Raw genomic sequence first — 13,894 nt, forward strand, 5'->3', positions numbered from 1 at the left:
GCCAGGAATAAAAGATACATTTCCCACTCATTTAAAAACATAACATAATGCAATGGATGATGTGTTTTGGCCACAAAGCTTAAAGTAAATAGTCGAAAGTTTTGAACTTTATTTTTGGAGAATCAAATTAGTTATTTCACACTCTTCTTAAAGAAGAGTCTTCATAAAAAAATCTTGATCATGAAATAAAATATTAAATTCTCAGTAGTTTAACAGCAAAATATTTTTCGGCAAACCAAACTAGAACATCCCAAGCAGTATTTTGCAGTCATCTGTTAATCTTACAATTGGGAGTGGGTTTCACTTCCTCAGATATCCTGAAGTCACCCAGTTTTTAAAGCGCTGCCAGTCCCTGTAACGAAGGTGATACTTGAAAGCAACATTGATCTCAAATCCAATCAAGGTACTAACTGCATTGATTGTGTCATAAATCAATGTTCCCGACTCTGTGCTCCATTTCCACCTTTGGCTCTTGACACCCGAGATGAAATAAATGATGAAATAGAGCCATCCACGATCTTTCCCACCTACATAAAACACCACCAGTCTCCAGTTCTAACTGAATCACCTGTCTACTCGGTCTTTGTCGCTGTTTTTTTCCCGCCACTTCTTTTCTACTTCCTAACCGCTCGTCCAACTGATTCTCACACCGAGACGGGACATTGCTATGCAGCCTCACCGAGAGAGCGAGTATCTGGTGGTCAGGAACAAGTTCTCCTTTTGGTGTAACACCTTGAGTCATTCCACGGTTGGGAAATAGGTTCTGTCACAACACGGTGCACGTGGACGATTTGGCGCCAGTCTTGGATCCTTTGCCTTTGGTGGACCCGCCATCTTTGGCTGCTGACGTGGAATCCGCAGGGGTTGGACTGCTGGCCTGGGCTTCCAGTTGTGCCTCTCTGTATGGTGCTTCTTCATTATTTCCTTGGTAAGCTTCATGTTCTGCAACAAAGAATACATTATTGAGAATGATGTCTATCTGTGCTGAATATGTGAACTGAGGGCTACGTCATAGTGTACTTAAAACAGAGGGCCCAATTCACAGAACTAACTTAAGACAAAATCCTAAACTTACTACTTTGGGTATTCACAGAATGCACTTACTACTTTTGGTATTCACAGAATGCACTTACTACTTTTGGTATTCACAGAATACACTTACTACTTTTGGTATTCACAGAATGGATTTTCGACTACTAACTTTACATCCGCACTCGGGCCGGAGCTTTCGGGCTGAAGGCAGAGCTTCCGGCCCAGAGGCGGAGCTTCCAGCCCGGAGGCGGAGCTTCCGGGCCAGAGGTGGGACTTCCGACCCGGAGGTGGTGATTTTGGCCATGGCTAAATCCCCACCTCCAGGCCGGAGTCCCCACCTCAGGGCCAGAAGCTCCGCCTCCGGGCCGGAATCTCCGGCCCGAGTGCGAACATAAAGTTAGTAGTCGTAAATCCATTCTGTGAATACCAAAAGTAGTAAGTGCATTATGTGAATACCAAAAGTAGTAAGTTTAGGATTTTGTCTTAAGTTAATTCTGTGAATCGGGCCCAGAGTTTCCAAAGCACAATATCATTATCAAAGCCGTGCCTTATTCTGAACCGTAAAATAATTTTCACTGCCACCATGAATTCAGTGCAAATAGTACAAATAGTTTAACAACTGCAAAAAAAAAGTTGGTAAAAAAAAAGCTCATATCCCCTGCATTTGTCGGGGGTCGCTGCAGTGGACGGTCCTTTTCCTACATCGCCACCAAATCATTGAACGAACTTCCTATCCACCTGCATATCTCCCCCTCACTGGAAAACTTCAAGAAGAAGCTCAAGAAAGGATGTGATGATGTGGCCGAATGGCCAGGGCAGTTGACCTCGGAGCTGAAGAACTGGGTTTGAGTATCGGCAGTGACGCTGAACATCCTGTGATTCTGGGCAACTCACGTAATCTCCCTGTGCCTAACAAAAATTGAATGTGTCCGTCTCTAATGCAACTAGGGCCCTGATACCTTCGGTTACAGTTTGCGCTATATAAAACTCAAAATAAAAAAAAAAGGCTTTTCAAACAAAGCTCGCAGAACTCCAGCGCCTGGAGACCCCCACCCCCCTACTCGGGGTGATAAGTCTCGCTATACTAGATGGACTAATTGATTGATTTGTTCTAGAAGTAGGGATATTAAGCTGAATGCTTTTGATTCAGCACATCATATCCCAGAGCTGCGTTATGGAGTATAGAAAGAAGATTAACCACTCTACAAATGGCGAATTAGCTGTTAACCAGGATAACCTGACCCTGATCTGTGCTAGTCATAGGAGGGGCTACCAAGGTGGATGGATTAGCAGAAAGACTATCCAAAAATGCCAATGAGATTCCAAGAACCGATCCCAGGCACCAGGAGAGCTGTATTCCTACCAGTGAGAGCCCCGGCCTTCACCAAAGCCCCGGCCTTATGTCCTGAATTTTGACCCTTGGTCTTATATTTTTACAGTATGTTCCCATAATTTGCCTCTGTGGCAGGTGGGTCAGCCTACTTATAACTATTGCCTCTGTCTTCTTCCTGTTGTATTTTTCCTCTCCTTGCTGTCTTCCTTCTCCTACCGGTCATTGTTCTCTCTCGCTTTACATTACCAAGTTGCTTCCAACCCTTCCACCTGTATCTCTATGTCATTTCTTGTGCTAACTCAACATATCGGGCAGTCAGCCGGCTCTCCCGCTTGGATGTATGATGTTACAACGCAGGCTATTACAACGCCTGCCTTTACAACGCGGTTTTTACATCGCATACCATTACAACGCATAGCGCTTTTGGGTGCTGGATAGTGAATAGTTTAATTTACTATTCCAACTCCAGTCCCCGTGGACACTAGGGAAGGTGTTGGATAGTAAATTAAACGTATTCCCTATCCTAGAGCGCCCCCCCGCGCAATGCGTTGTATTGGTTTGCGTTGTAATGACTGCGTTGTAATGGTAGTGCGTTGTAAAAGTTTTGTTGTAAGTGATGTTTACCCTCCCGCTTGCATTGACTGTCTAAAGGGCTCGTCACCTACAACATATCAAACATAGCCTATGCCTCTCTGGATGATGAGCATGGGTGTGTTAAACAACTTTAGGCTGTTACAAAAAGTGACTTTAAACCTAAGAAATATGGATATTCTTGCCAGTGTTCTCTTGCAGTCATGCCCTTTTTCTTACCTGATTTTCTGGTGCTGGTTAGATCGTCCGGTTGGTCGTTTTTCAGCTTTTGGGTTTTGACATCTGGCCCAAAACAAAACACATTTTACTAGTTCATTCATTTTTTAAATGTTAACTGGTTTTAATTTCCTTTCCGAACAGTGACATATACCAGCTCTAAAAGAGAACTTTGTTTCTGGTGTAAAGTGTGTGTTTTATAAAACAGAAAGTGCAAGATCCTGACAATAGCCTCAACATTGAGAATGCATCCTTCCTTATTCTGTATAATCATTTTACTATGAAGAGATCTGATAATCTAGTAGATATTCAGACAAAAGAAACCATAGAAAGGCTATGAATGCCTACAAGTCTTAGGCAGGCCACTGCTTAAGTCCCTACCTGATTTAATCTGGACAGGGAGAGAAACTCTTCAGCTTGACAGACTCTTGAATGCCAGGAGCCCCTACCGCACCAGGCCCATGCTCCAGAAATGCAAGATAAGGAGAACTAGAAGCAATTCCTTGCCCCTCGTAATCAGACGGACTCCAACCCTCCTGCCAATTGAAGGGAGATTAAACCTGGCCTCTTTAAGAAGCATGTTGTGGCTTCTTGCTATCTTATGCATTCTCCCCACAGTCTTGATTTTCCCTGCTGCTTAGCCAGTGAGTGAGGTCATTGGATGGTTGGGATGTAGGGAGTGTTTGTGCTTGGATGAGGGGACAGATGTATTGTGAAGGGCTGGGCATGAGGATGCTTCTCCTGGTGGGGCTTTACCTGATTTGCCTGTCCCCTGATCTGAACCTAATAAACCTACATCTCTTATGACTTACATACATCCTTGATTGTAACAAAGCACATCTACCAAACCTTATATAACTGCTACTCAGCAACTAAACTCAACGCCTGCTTACAAGGGACCCTTCCCTGATAGCTTCTTCTCTGTTGGCCACCATGAATCCCTGGCCTAGCTCTGTACCTGCTGTGCGTCCTTCTCCCCCTATCATTGTGTGCGCTAACTGCCTGTGCTAACTGTAATCCGACTTCTACAGCACTTCATTAAATTCCTGCAGCTAGGTTTACAGTCAATAAATAAATCCATGTCATACTCCGGACATTAATTGAAAAATCTTTTTGGGCCCTTAGACAAGACAATGTAGGAGCACCTCTCTGGTCACTCACTCATGACACCAAAATGCTTCCAGCACAGGAACAAAAGAAATACAACATACTGCGTATTGTGCTTTGGTAGCCCTCATCAGGGTATGAAGCGCTATATAAATGCTGCACTACTACTCTACAATGATATTGTTAGCAATAAGATTACTGCACAAGAAAGCATTACACATCTTCTTCACCAGACGCTCCTAATATTCAGAGATGGCATATGCTGTCATGGAAATTAGCTTGACACTTAATAACCACAAACAGTTAATATTATATATATGATAGAATATAACGAAGTCATCTAGAGTGCTACCTGATTTCCTCGGACTTGCTAGATCTTGATGCTGTTCAATTTTCCGCTTTGGGGTTTTGCTGTCTGTTCCTAAACAAAAATAAGTTGTTCGTTTTTTACAAGCCCTCACATAATTGTTATCACAGGTATAAAATATTATATTTTGTCCTTTTACTGATGGCTATGAATGATCGCCTTTAAAGAACAAAGCAATTTCCCGGCTTTAAAGCAGAATTTAATAAGCTAGATTCTGTCAGCAAGACTGTTATAAAAGGGCTGCTCTCTGGTTCACTGTCAACATTAAAGATCACGTGTGGTAATGTTTGGAAGTAGTGATTGTTAGACCTGGCATAATTGGCGTGGGTTTCCCCTGTATTTTTTGCCTTTGCCTCCTGTTATTTTGCTGTGTGTTGGACTTCGTTTTTGCTGGTCTAGATGCTTGGAGCACTTTGCCACTGCTGTTCAGTGCCAAAGTGCAAGTTTTCCCTGTAAATTGTTGTTAAGGATTAGTGATTCCAGGATGGGCATATTTGATTTACTAGTCAGTCCCTAGTACAGTGCACTGAGTGTGCTGAGGGCCTGAAAATCAAACGCTGCTAGTGGGCATGCAGCACTGATTGTGCCACCCACATAAGCAGCCTGTAAATGTAACTAGGACCTACCACTGTAGAGTCTGTGCGCAGTCTGGTACCACCATGTTAACTTGGCAAGTGCACCCACTTGCCAGGCGGCAAGTGCACCCACTTGCCAGGCCCTACCCTTCCCTTTTCTTACATGTTAGTAACCCCTAATGTAGGCCCAAGGAACCCTTGTGGGCAGGGTGCAGTGTATGTGAAATGTAGGACATGCCCTTGTGTGTGTGACATTTCCTGATAGTCAAATACTGCCAAATACGTTTTTCACTATTGTAAGACTCTTTGTCCCAATAGGATAGAATGGGGAGTTTGCTTATCTTTTAAGCATAACTACCACTGGGGACAAGGTAGGAAAATAAAGTTTAGTATGCATGAACTCAGAATGAGAAGATGCATCTTTTAGTAAGGGTGATTTTTACATTCTGGGTTTGAAAATACCACTTTTAGAAAGAAGGTATTTTCTTGCTTAGCCATCCAGAATGCCTCTGCTAAGTTGTGTATTGACTGTCTGCCTTTAGTTTGACAGGGGCTAGGGATGTGCATTCTGTTCCGACAGCCACTTGGGGGGTTAGGTGTGTCCTGCCTTTCCAGGGTGAGTCAGCGCTGGGCTGAATAGACCTGGGCTGCATTTCGAGTAGGTGGAGTAGATTTCCTTTCACCAGAATGGGCCTGGCCTGTCTTACACAAAGCTGTCTCCACCTTCTGCCAGGAAGCTGCACCAGAGAGGACAGAACTGGTTTTGACTGGGCACAGGGCTTATCTGCCACCAGAGAACAAAGGATTTTGCTGTATAAATATTGGGGCCCAGACCCCAGAACTTTAGATCACGTTTGGACTTCAATAGGAACCCTAGTCATTCCCCATAACTGAATACTCTTTAAGGCGAATGAGAAATATCACCTGATATTGATGAATAAAAGATTGTTTTGGGTAATATTCATCAGAATTAATTTGTCTAAGAGGAGATTCTTGAAGCTCATATTCACCAATATAACACAAAAGGAAATCCACACAAACAACTGAGTAAAAATCAATTAACTATTTTAAAAGGTTTTAGGTAGGAATATTTGTATTTAGCATAATGGTTTAAAAAGTCTGTACAAATTGCTACCACTTTTGCATCCGAAACAAATCCTCAGAACTTCAACTCATCCACTGAGAGATAACTTTGAGTCCAGCAGTTGAATTTAGACTGCTAAGATAACAAATTGAAAGGGCATGCAAAATGTAATGAATGAATGTCATGTGTTTTTTAAAACAAAACTAATATCATAATATTCTAAAAATGATACAATCAGAGAAAACACATACCAAAAGTACTGTCTAATCTTGATTACAATTTAATTAAAACAACAATGGGGGTACATGTGTACTTGAGGGTTTGATATCGTATATATTTTCCATTTTCTTTTATTTAATTTAATTTTACTTTGAGACTATTTAGGAAAGTCATTTTCAAGAATTTGGGGTTCGAACGAGCTCCCTTTGTAATAAAGTTCCTTTAATTTTATTCATTGAAATCATAAAAAAATATTTACGAAAATAGGCATAATATTAGTTATTGATTTTGATGATGTTCCATTCCCACCCAATTCTAAATCAGGCTCTTTATCTTTCTGTCACGTGTCCCAATTCTAACAATGCATCCGTTCCATTCAGTGACATTGATCTTATTTACATAAATCTTCAGCACAATGGCGCAGTCAAACAATATGTCCTGCAGCTTCCCCATCGAATCATAAAGTTATCAGCATGTTGCTTTTTAGGTTTGTAAGTGACTTTGTGGGATGAAGATACAAAACCATCGAAATATACCAGATGAGGAATGCAAGCATGTTGAGCTAATCTCAGTACAAAGTTAAATGTGGTGTAACCCACCTTAAACAAACGCATAGGTGTCTCACAACTAAGATTTCAGAAAATATTGCATTATGGCAACACGTAGATAGGCAAGTCGGATGCGAAGTGAGCATTACTGCAGGCTGGTGAATGTAGCAGCCCGAAATTCATGTTAGCTCAATACGAGCTTTCATCTGATGCAGGTACTATAGTTGAAGCAAAGTTTTTGAGTTGGAAAAGCAAGTTGGAGTGACTACACAGGGCACACATTGCCAGTGAAACATGTCTTTGGACAATAAAGCTTAAAGGGAGCTCACAAAGAAACAAGCAGATTAACTACTTGGGCCCAATTCACAAAGGGAATTTTACATCTCCACTAGTGAAAAAACTTGTGCCCAAAGGCGCATTTTCTTTTCTTTTACGCACCTAACCCAGCAGTGCTGCACCTAAAAAGTCGCACCAGACACAGCTTTCTACTAGCTGTATTACTGAGTGAGTCGTGATTTAAAAAAAATTATGTTGCTTCCCCAACGAAGAATGGGGAGAAAGGCTCAATTGTGCATTAAGGAAAAGCAGCTCGTTGAGTAATTGAACTTTTTTTTTCTCTAGGTGAAAAAATGTTTCTGTGAAGATACTGCTTCCCTGTAAATCCCCAGGTTCCCTTCTCACCGGGGAAGGAGATTTACCCCGGCCTTTTGCTGGAATACATCTCTGACCATTTCTAGGGCGGGAAAGGGTCATAGAGAAGTTTGTGTATATCCACAAGCTCACAAGTTGATGAGTATTTACAAACTCTCAAAGAAAACCACTCATTGATCCCCTCTTTTCCCTACTCCTTCTGTGGAGTTTACTTTTGTATATTTGTTTTGCCAACCAGGTCTGGACTGATGAGCGGGGAGCTGAGTGGAGATGCGCTGCCAAGTAAGGAGACCTGCAGACGAGTGACGCTGTGATCATCGAGGCCAGACACCAATGCTGCAGGAAGGGAGCCATGAAGGATCTGGAGAGGCACGCAAGAAGCGTGGAGCTCGGCCTGAGCCACCCTCAGAAGCAGCTGGTAGCTCATGCCCCCTCGTGCCCAGTCTGGGCTCACCCCACGCGAGTCCAGAGAGAGACTCAGTAGTGTCTGTTGGCCTGGTCCGTCTCTTTCCCCTGCCTCTTGTTGGGCTCTTCCCCTCCGTGACATGGGCCCTGTGTGTTGGTCCTGTGGACCAGTAGCTGGTCGGTGGACCCACGCAAGAAGGTAGGCACTCGCAGGGGTGGATGGGGCAGGGAGAATGGAGTAGGAGAAAGGGTCAAGTCCCGGGCAAGGAGCTTGTGTTAGGGTTTGGCTGTTCTCCTGAACGTTGTGGACCTGGTGGGAGGCCCTGTAAAGGTCTGGCGGGCGAGGCAACCCAGTCAGGCTTCTGAGCCGCTGTTCCTTTTTCCTTTCTTTTTGAAGCTGTACCTTCTCTTTAGAGGCACTTTTCGGCTTGAATACATAGCCTAGTATCTTAAGGTTCCCTAGAGTGAAGCGGGCTCTTGTTGAGATTCATATGTTTGTTGAAAAAGTCACAAAGACATGCCATCCTTTCGTTATGTTCAGATGGGAGTTAAAAGGCACTTGCGCCCACTACGAGGATTGAGAAAGGGTCATGGTCAGGATCCGGATCAATGTATAGAGTGCCTTGGGGATGACCAGATCCCCCAACCTTTCTATACACCCTAAGGAAGCCAATGGTTCTCCTCTGTCTACCACTCTGTAATTTTGTCGCAAAACATTTTAAAATTTCAAACACTTTGAATATTCAGAACACCTTGAATTCCTTGAAGAGTTAGGAAATGAGACTGGAAATGGTTCTGGTACTTAACCAAGAGTTTACCATTCGGGTACTTGATTGCTAGCCTCTTCCACTAAGCACCGTTGAAATTATTAGCAGAGAAAGCCTCTGCCTCAGCTGTGTTAATAACAAATGCTGATTTGAACCCTGCTCACTCCGTAGTTTCTGAGTTAGCTCAACTGAGCCTTAGAGTCAATGCAGCCTAGAACTAATTGATAGCCCTTGATTCCCGGCCACATTTTGACTTTGAAATCAAGAGAACTCCACGATTATCCTCCTCCCATTGCTAAAGATCCAATAAAGGTTCTGTTTCTATGGTGGATGGCAGTTTGAATCTGCCAGCAGCATATTCATCTCCCACAATTCAGGAATCGATGTTTTCAATAGGTACACAAGCTGGAACCACACTTTTGCGCTCTTTAGAGGTTGGAGCGGCTTTGGAGCTATTGATGCTAAATATGTTGTCGCTAATGTTAATAATATTTCGGAAAATGTTAAAAGCTCTTTTTGGCGAATACCCAGTGAGCAAAACAGATCGAAGGGTTGGCCTCGAGATCAAGGGAGGATCCCAAGACACCCATGGCATCCAAGGCAAATCAAACCTATCCCAATGGTTTAGATGTTATTCCATTAATTCAATGGGGTGTTGCCCATAGAGTCAAAGGACCTGGGTATATCGTATTATAAAGAAAAACAATGGTCCTTAACTATTGATCAACGAAAATTCTCTGTCTGGAATTATTTTCTATGTAGAAATGCCATTAACTCTGCATGTTTAGACTCAAGCAAATGGGAGATATATTCGCTTTCACACTGGATTTGTACACATTAAATGCAAAACATAAAATAGTACCCAAAATCAAAGAAAAATTAGTTGCCACACTTCAAATTTTGAACTTAACCAAATGTACACATTTATTTACAATTCTATACAATAGTTATAGATATAAACGGCGCAAGTGCAAAAGGAGAAAGGGTGCTCAAGTGATTAAGAGAAGGAAAAGGAACGTATTATACTGTATAATTCCAATATGTTACAACAACCAAACAAAAGTGGATAATCTTCCACTATTCAAAATAGCCTTTCCACACGGTTGAAAAGGGGGTTGGGCGCGGTGGTATCCAAACATCACGACCCCTTTCCCCAGGTAACTGAAGTACCGGATGTTACTGAGAAGACAATAAATATACAGAGAGAACCCTTGGCTAAATTACATCGCCTTCTTCACCGGGTTGCCCGTGGGGGCACCGGTTGGACTTTCCATTTCCACCAACTTAGTGGAAACCTAATCCCAAAGAATCATCGTACAAGCTAAGTGATTTTACACCAGATCACCTTCAACACATTAGGTGATCTACCTATTGGACGGCGGGACAATTTCTTTCCCCAGTATCAGCTTCATTAGATGTTATTCCACCTGTTGATATCTCTACAAAGAATAGTGAGCTTTTTATTTCTTGCTTCCTCTCTCAAACTTCTAAACCTGTGAAAAGTTTTTGGAAAAATAGGGTGCTAATGATATTTCGTTTTTTGATTTGAAGGTGAAACAGGAGTGGGTTCAAGGGTCAGTCAAAGGGAAAGATAGCACCAGACTCACAAAAAGGTCCTCTAAGGATGATGTAGCCAATCATGAAATGTGAACATTTTCTTTGTAGATCCTTTGAGAAGTAATGGCAGTGCACAGACCCAGCTCTGTTGTAGCAAGCCACCTCTTCACCGGTCCCCTCTTTGACCCAAGATCTCAAAATCATGTGAGAGAAAGGAAATGACAGGCAAAACTAGGGAGGACAAAATCTAAGGCCTGTGGAATGTGTTGAACATGTGGAAAATTTGAATCTAAGCATCCACCGGAAGTGAAGAGCAAGGATGTACTTTACTTCAAACCTCAAACGAAGGGGCAGCGGAAATCTAAAATCCACCCTTTAAGTTGCTCCAAACTCTTATCTGTGATCCAAGAAATTCCATCATTAAAAAAATACATTCTTCAGGCTTGCTCTTGGTAGGGTTTTGCTAGATCAGAGCTTTCCAAACTGTGTGGCGCGACACAGTACTGTGTCGCCTGCCATGTGTTGGTGTGGGATGTATGATGTTACAATGCATACTTTTACAGCGCCTACCTTTAGAACGCATATGTTACAACGCAACATCCATTACAACGCATTCCATTACAACGCATGCATTTACAACACATTTTTTTAAACTACCTTTACATCGCATTCCATTACATCGCATACTACCTTTACAACGCATACCATTACAACGCATAACATTACATTTCATGTAAGGTAAGTATTGGATAGTGTAGGGGTAAAAAATACTATTCTAACTCCAGGGGGTGCAACAGTAGGGTAAGTGTAGGATAGTGTAAGGGTACTATGTGTTGTAATGCTATGCGTTGTAATGGTATGCGTTGTAATGACTGCGTTGTAATGCCATGCGTTGTAGTGGTGTGCATTGTAGTGTCATGCGTTGTAATGGTTGCATTGTAAATGCATGCGTTGTAATGGATGTTGCATTGTAAAAGTTTTGTTGTAATGGTAGTGCGTTGTAAAAGTTGCATTGTAAAGGTTGTTTCCCGTTGGTTTGTCGCGGAACGGCGAGGAGATGCGCTTATTCATTTTTAGCAGGACAGTACTGCGCATCGCAGATGAAGACCCCGGTGAGGGAAACCTTCAGGCGTGGGCGTGCAGCTTCAGTCTCTTTGCCGCGCGCGTCGAATGCACAGTCCAGCTCAGAGAGCCCCCTCGGCTCCCCATTCCTTGTGCTCGGTAAGTTTTGACACGAGTGGGACAAGGAGGAACGGGGGGTAGATGTTACACACTGACCCTCAAACAATACCTTGAATGCTGATGCATCGTGCTCCGTTTTGGGACAAAAAACATATGAACAGTTTTAGCAGTAGCTGAATCTAAAGCACCTTGATAAATTGACGACTTCAAACAAGCGGTTTATAAGTGCTATCAACAACGCACCTCACGCTTAACGTGAAAGAATGCAAACTAATGTGTCTGCTTATGAATCGGGCCCCAAGGCAAAACATTTGGCACAATCCCCGCAATGCAAGATTTCCAGGCACTTTTTAAATTGTTTAATAACATACAGGGTAATGGATTTGCCAATTTAATAAAGATTTGACAGATTCGTGTTTCTGCGGTGTGCGAACAAAGATGTTTAGAGCTCTGTAAAACCGAGGACATGTTTATGATGCAGGAATAAGCCTCCCATAAAAACATGGCACAAGTAAGGACCCTTACTGTGTTTAACTAATTCACAAAACACTTTACATATGAGTATTTCAGAGAAAACGATTTATGATACAGAATATGTCTCTCACCACTACGTCATGTGTGGCGCCTGCGGCCATGACAAATTTATGGAAAAGCACTTGCATCCTGGGACTTGTAGTTTGTGGTGTGGGTGTAAAGACAGGTGTCCCTGAAGGGGTGGTTTGCTTGCCCTCCTGACCCCTGGCTGTTCTTGCTACCCCTGTTTATCATCGTAAGTTTCCACTCATTCATTCCTTTTGAGTTAAAGGTCCGATATTGGAAACATTGTCTGGTGACAAGAAGCGAGGTTGGTACCTTACCTCTTTTGGCAAAGGGACCACAGGCACATATGGTGAGGTATCATCTGTGGGCAGTGTGATAAGAAGCCAGGGACTTGGACAGCGACATTAGCCCTTATATTTAGACTCCACTAGGGTTCAAAATGGTATCTTGTGACTATTAAGGCTTGTGACTGTGTAGCCTTTTGTTAGCCCGGTTCCACGGAGAACTAAAGTCCCATTCAGTGAGAGTGAGGCTCCCGCATTTGGAAGTGCGGTGACAACCCCCCCCCCCCCCACGAACCTCCCTTAAGTGGTTCTGGCATTACCGTGTCGCAACATGAACATTGTCGAAAAGGTGTGTCACCAACATGAAATGTTTGGAAAGCTGTGTGCTAGATGAAAAGGAGTAAAATAACAAAAGTCCGATTTCTCTAAAAACTAATTGCATTTGCAATACAGGAAGCAAAAGACAAACATTTCTATCAATGCATAGAGTTTACGGAGCATCCTACAAGAATAAAAACTGAAATACCATCTGATCCTCATGATGTTCCCAATTTTTTTTACAAAACATTTCAGTTTGGTTCCTTCACAACTAGAAGTACCTCACATTTCCTATAATGCCTCTTGAAAGAAGAAGAAAAAACCAAATGGAGGTGCTAATTCTACTGAAAAAAAAATAGCGATATCTGTGCGAAACAATTTATTGAATCATGTCAAACTTAGGTGGAAGGGCACCCCACTAACTTAAGGATTATGATTTGGAATATTCATGGTTATATGGCCCTTTTTAGTTTGAATTTATTATATAAATCTATTCTTGAGAAATATTCTATTCTAGTTTTTCAGCAAGCTTGGTGCAGGAGAGCCCTTTGTTCGACAATTATGTTGTAAGTGCAAAAAAGTGCCTAACCATCAACTCAAGGTCATTCGTTTGTTGGCCAGCTCATTTTGATTTCTGTTCTTTGTGAGAAGATAGTTTCAATGATGGAGACATCATGTAATTGGTTGTTTGCATGTTTCATACTGATGAACAATCTGTTTAGTGATAGCTGCTACTTAGTTTGTTTGAATGTTTATATTTCACCAAATGCATTAACCTTTGATGAAGAATTAATTAAAGATCATGATCTGGCAGACTTACATTGTCGTTTTCCAACATCAATATTCATGTTGACAGGAGAGGTTAATAAAAAATTTCACTCTGCCTTTTGGATGCATTCTTACAACCAGAGGGTTGACCAGAACCCTTGAAGCAGTAGTGAATGAGACTACTTCCGCTCTAGGTAACTTAACCGGAGAGCAATCTGCTATGAGATTTGTCGTGCTCCAAAATCGTCTCGTTCTTGACGTCATACTGGCCAATAGAGGAGGAGCATGTAGAGTCATCGGATCTAGTTGCTGCATTTTCATTCCTAATAACGCGCCGTCTGTTTATTCAG

The 13,894-nt window shown here is 42.4% G+C and overlaps 1 protein-coding gene across 2 annotated transcripts in view; it reads right to left on the bottom strand.

The window, feature by feature from the left end:
- Positions 1–340: 340 nt before the first annotated feature.
- LOC144819826 (uncharacterized) overlaps positions 341–13,894 on the bottom strand; it is a 254,614-nt gene continuing 241,060 nt past the window's right edge. The window contains exons 7-9 of one of the 2 annotated variants that reach the window (XM_078677552.1): positions 4,632–4,700; positions 3,176–3,238; positions 341–942 (exon numbers count right to left, since the gene is read on the bottom strand). In XM_078677552.1, the coding sequence (XP_078533678.1) occupies positions 767–942; positions 3,176–3,238; positions 4,632–4,700 (308 nt within the window). In that variant the 3' untranslated portion in view covers positions 341–766. The remainder of the gene's footprint in view (positions 943–3,175; positions 3,239–4,631; positions 4,701–13,894) is intronic. The other variant, XM_078677551.1, reaches the window with a different exon arrangement.

The sequence above is a fragment of the Lissotriton helveticus genome, chromosome 2_1, assembly GCF_964261635.1.
Source record: "Lissotriton helveticus chromosome 2_1, aLisHel1.1, whole genome shotgun sequence".
Classification (NCBI taxonomy): Eukaryota; Metazoa; Chordata; class Amphibia; order Caudata; family Salamandridae; genus Lissotriton; species Lissotriton helveticus.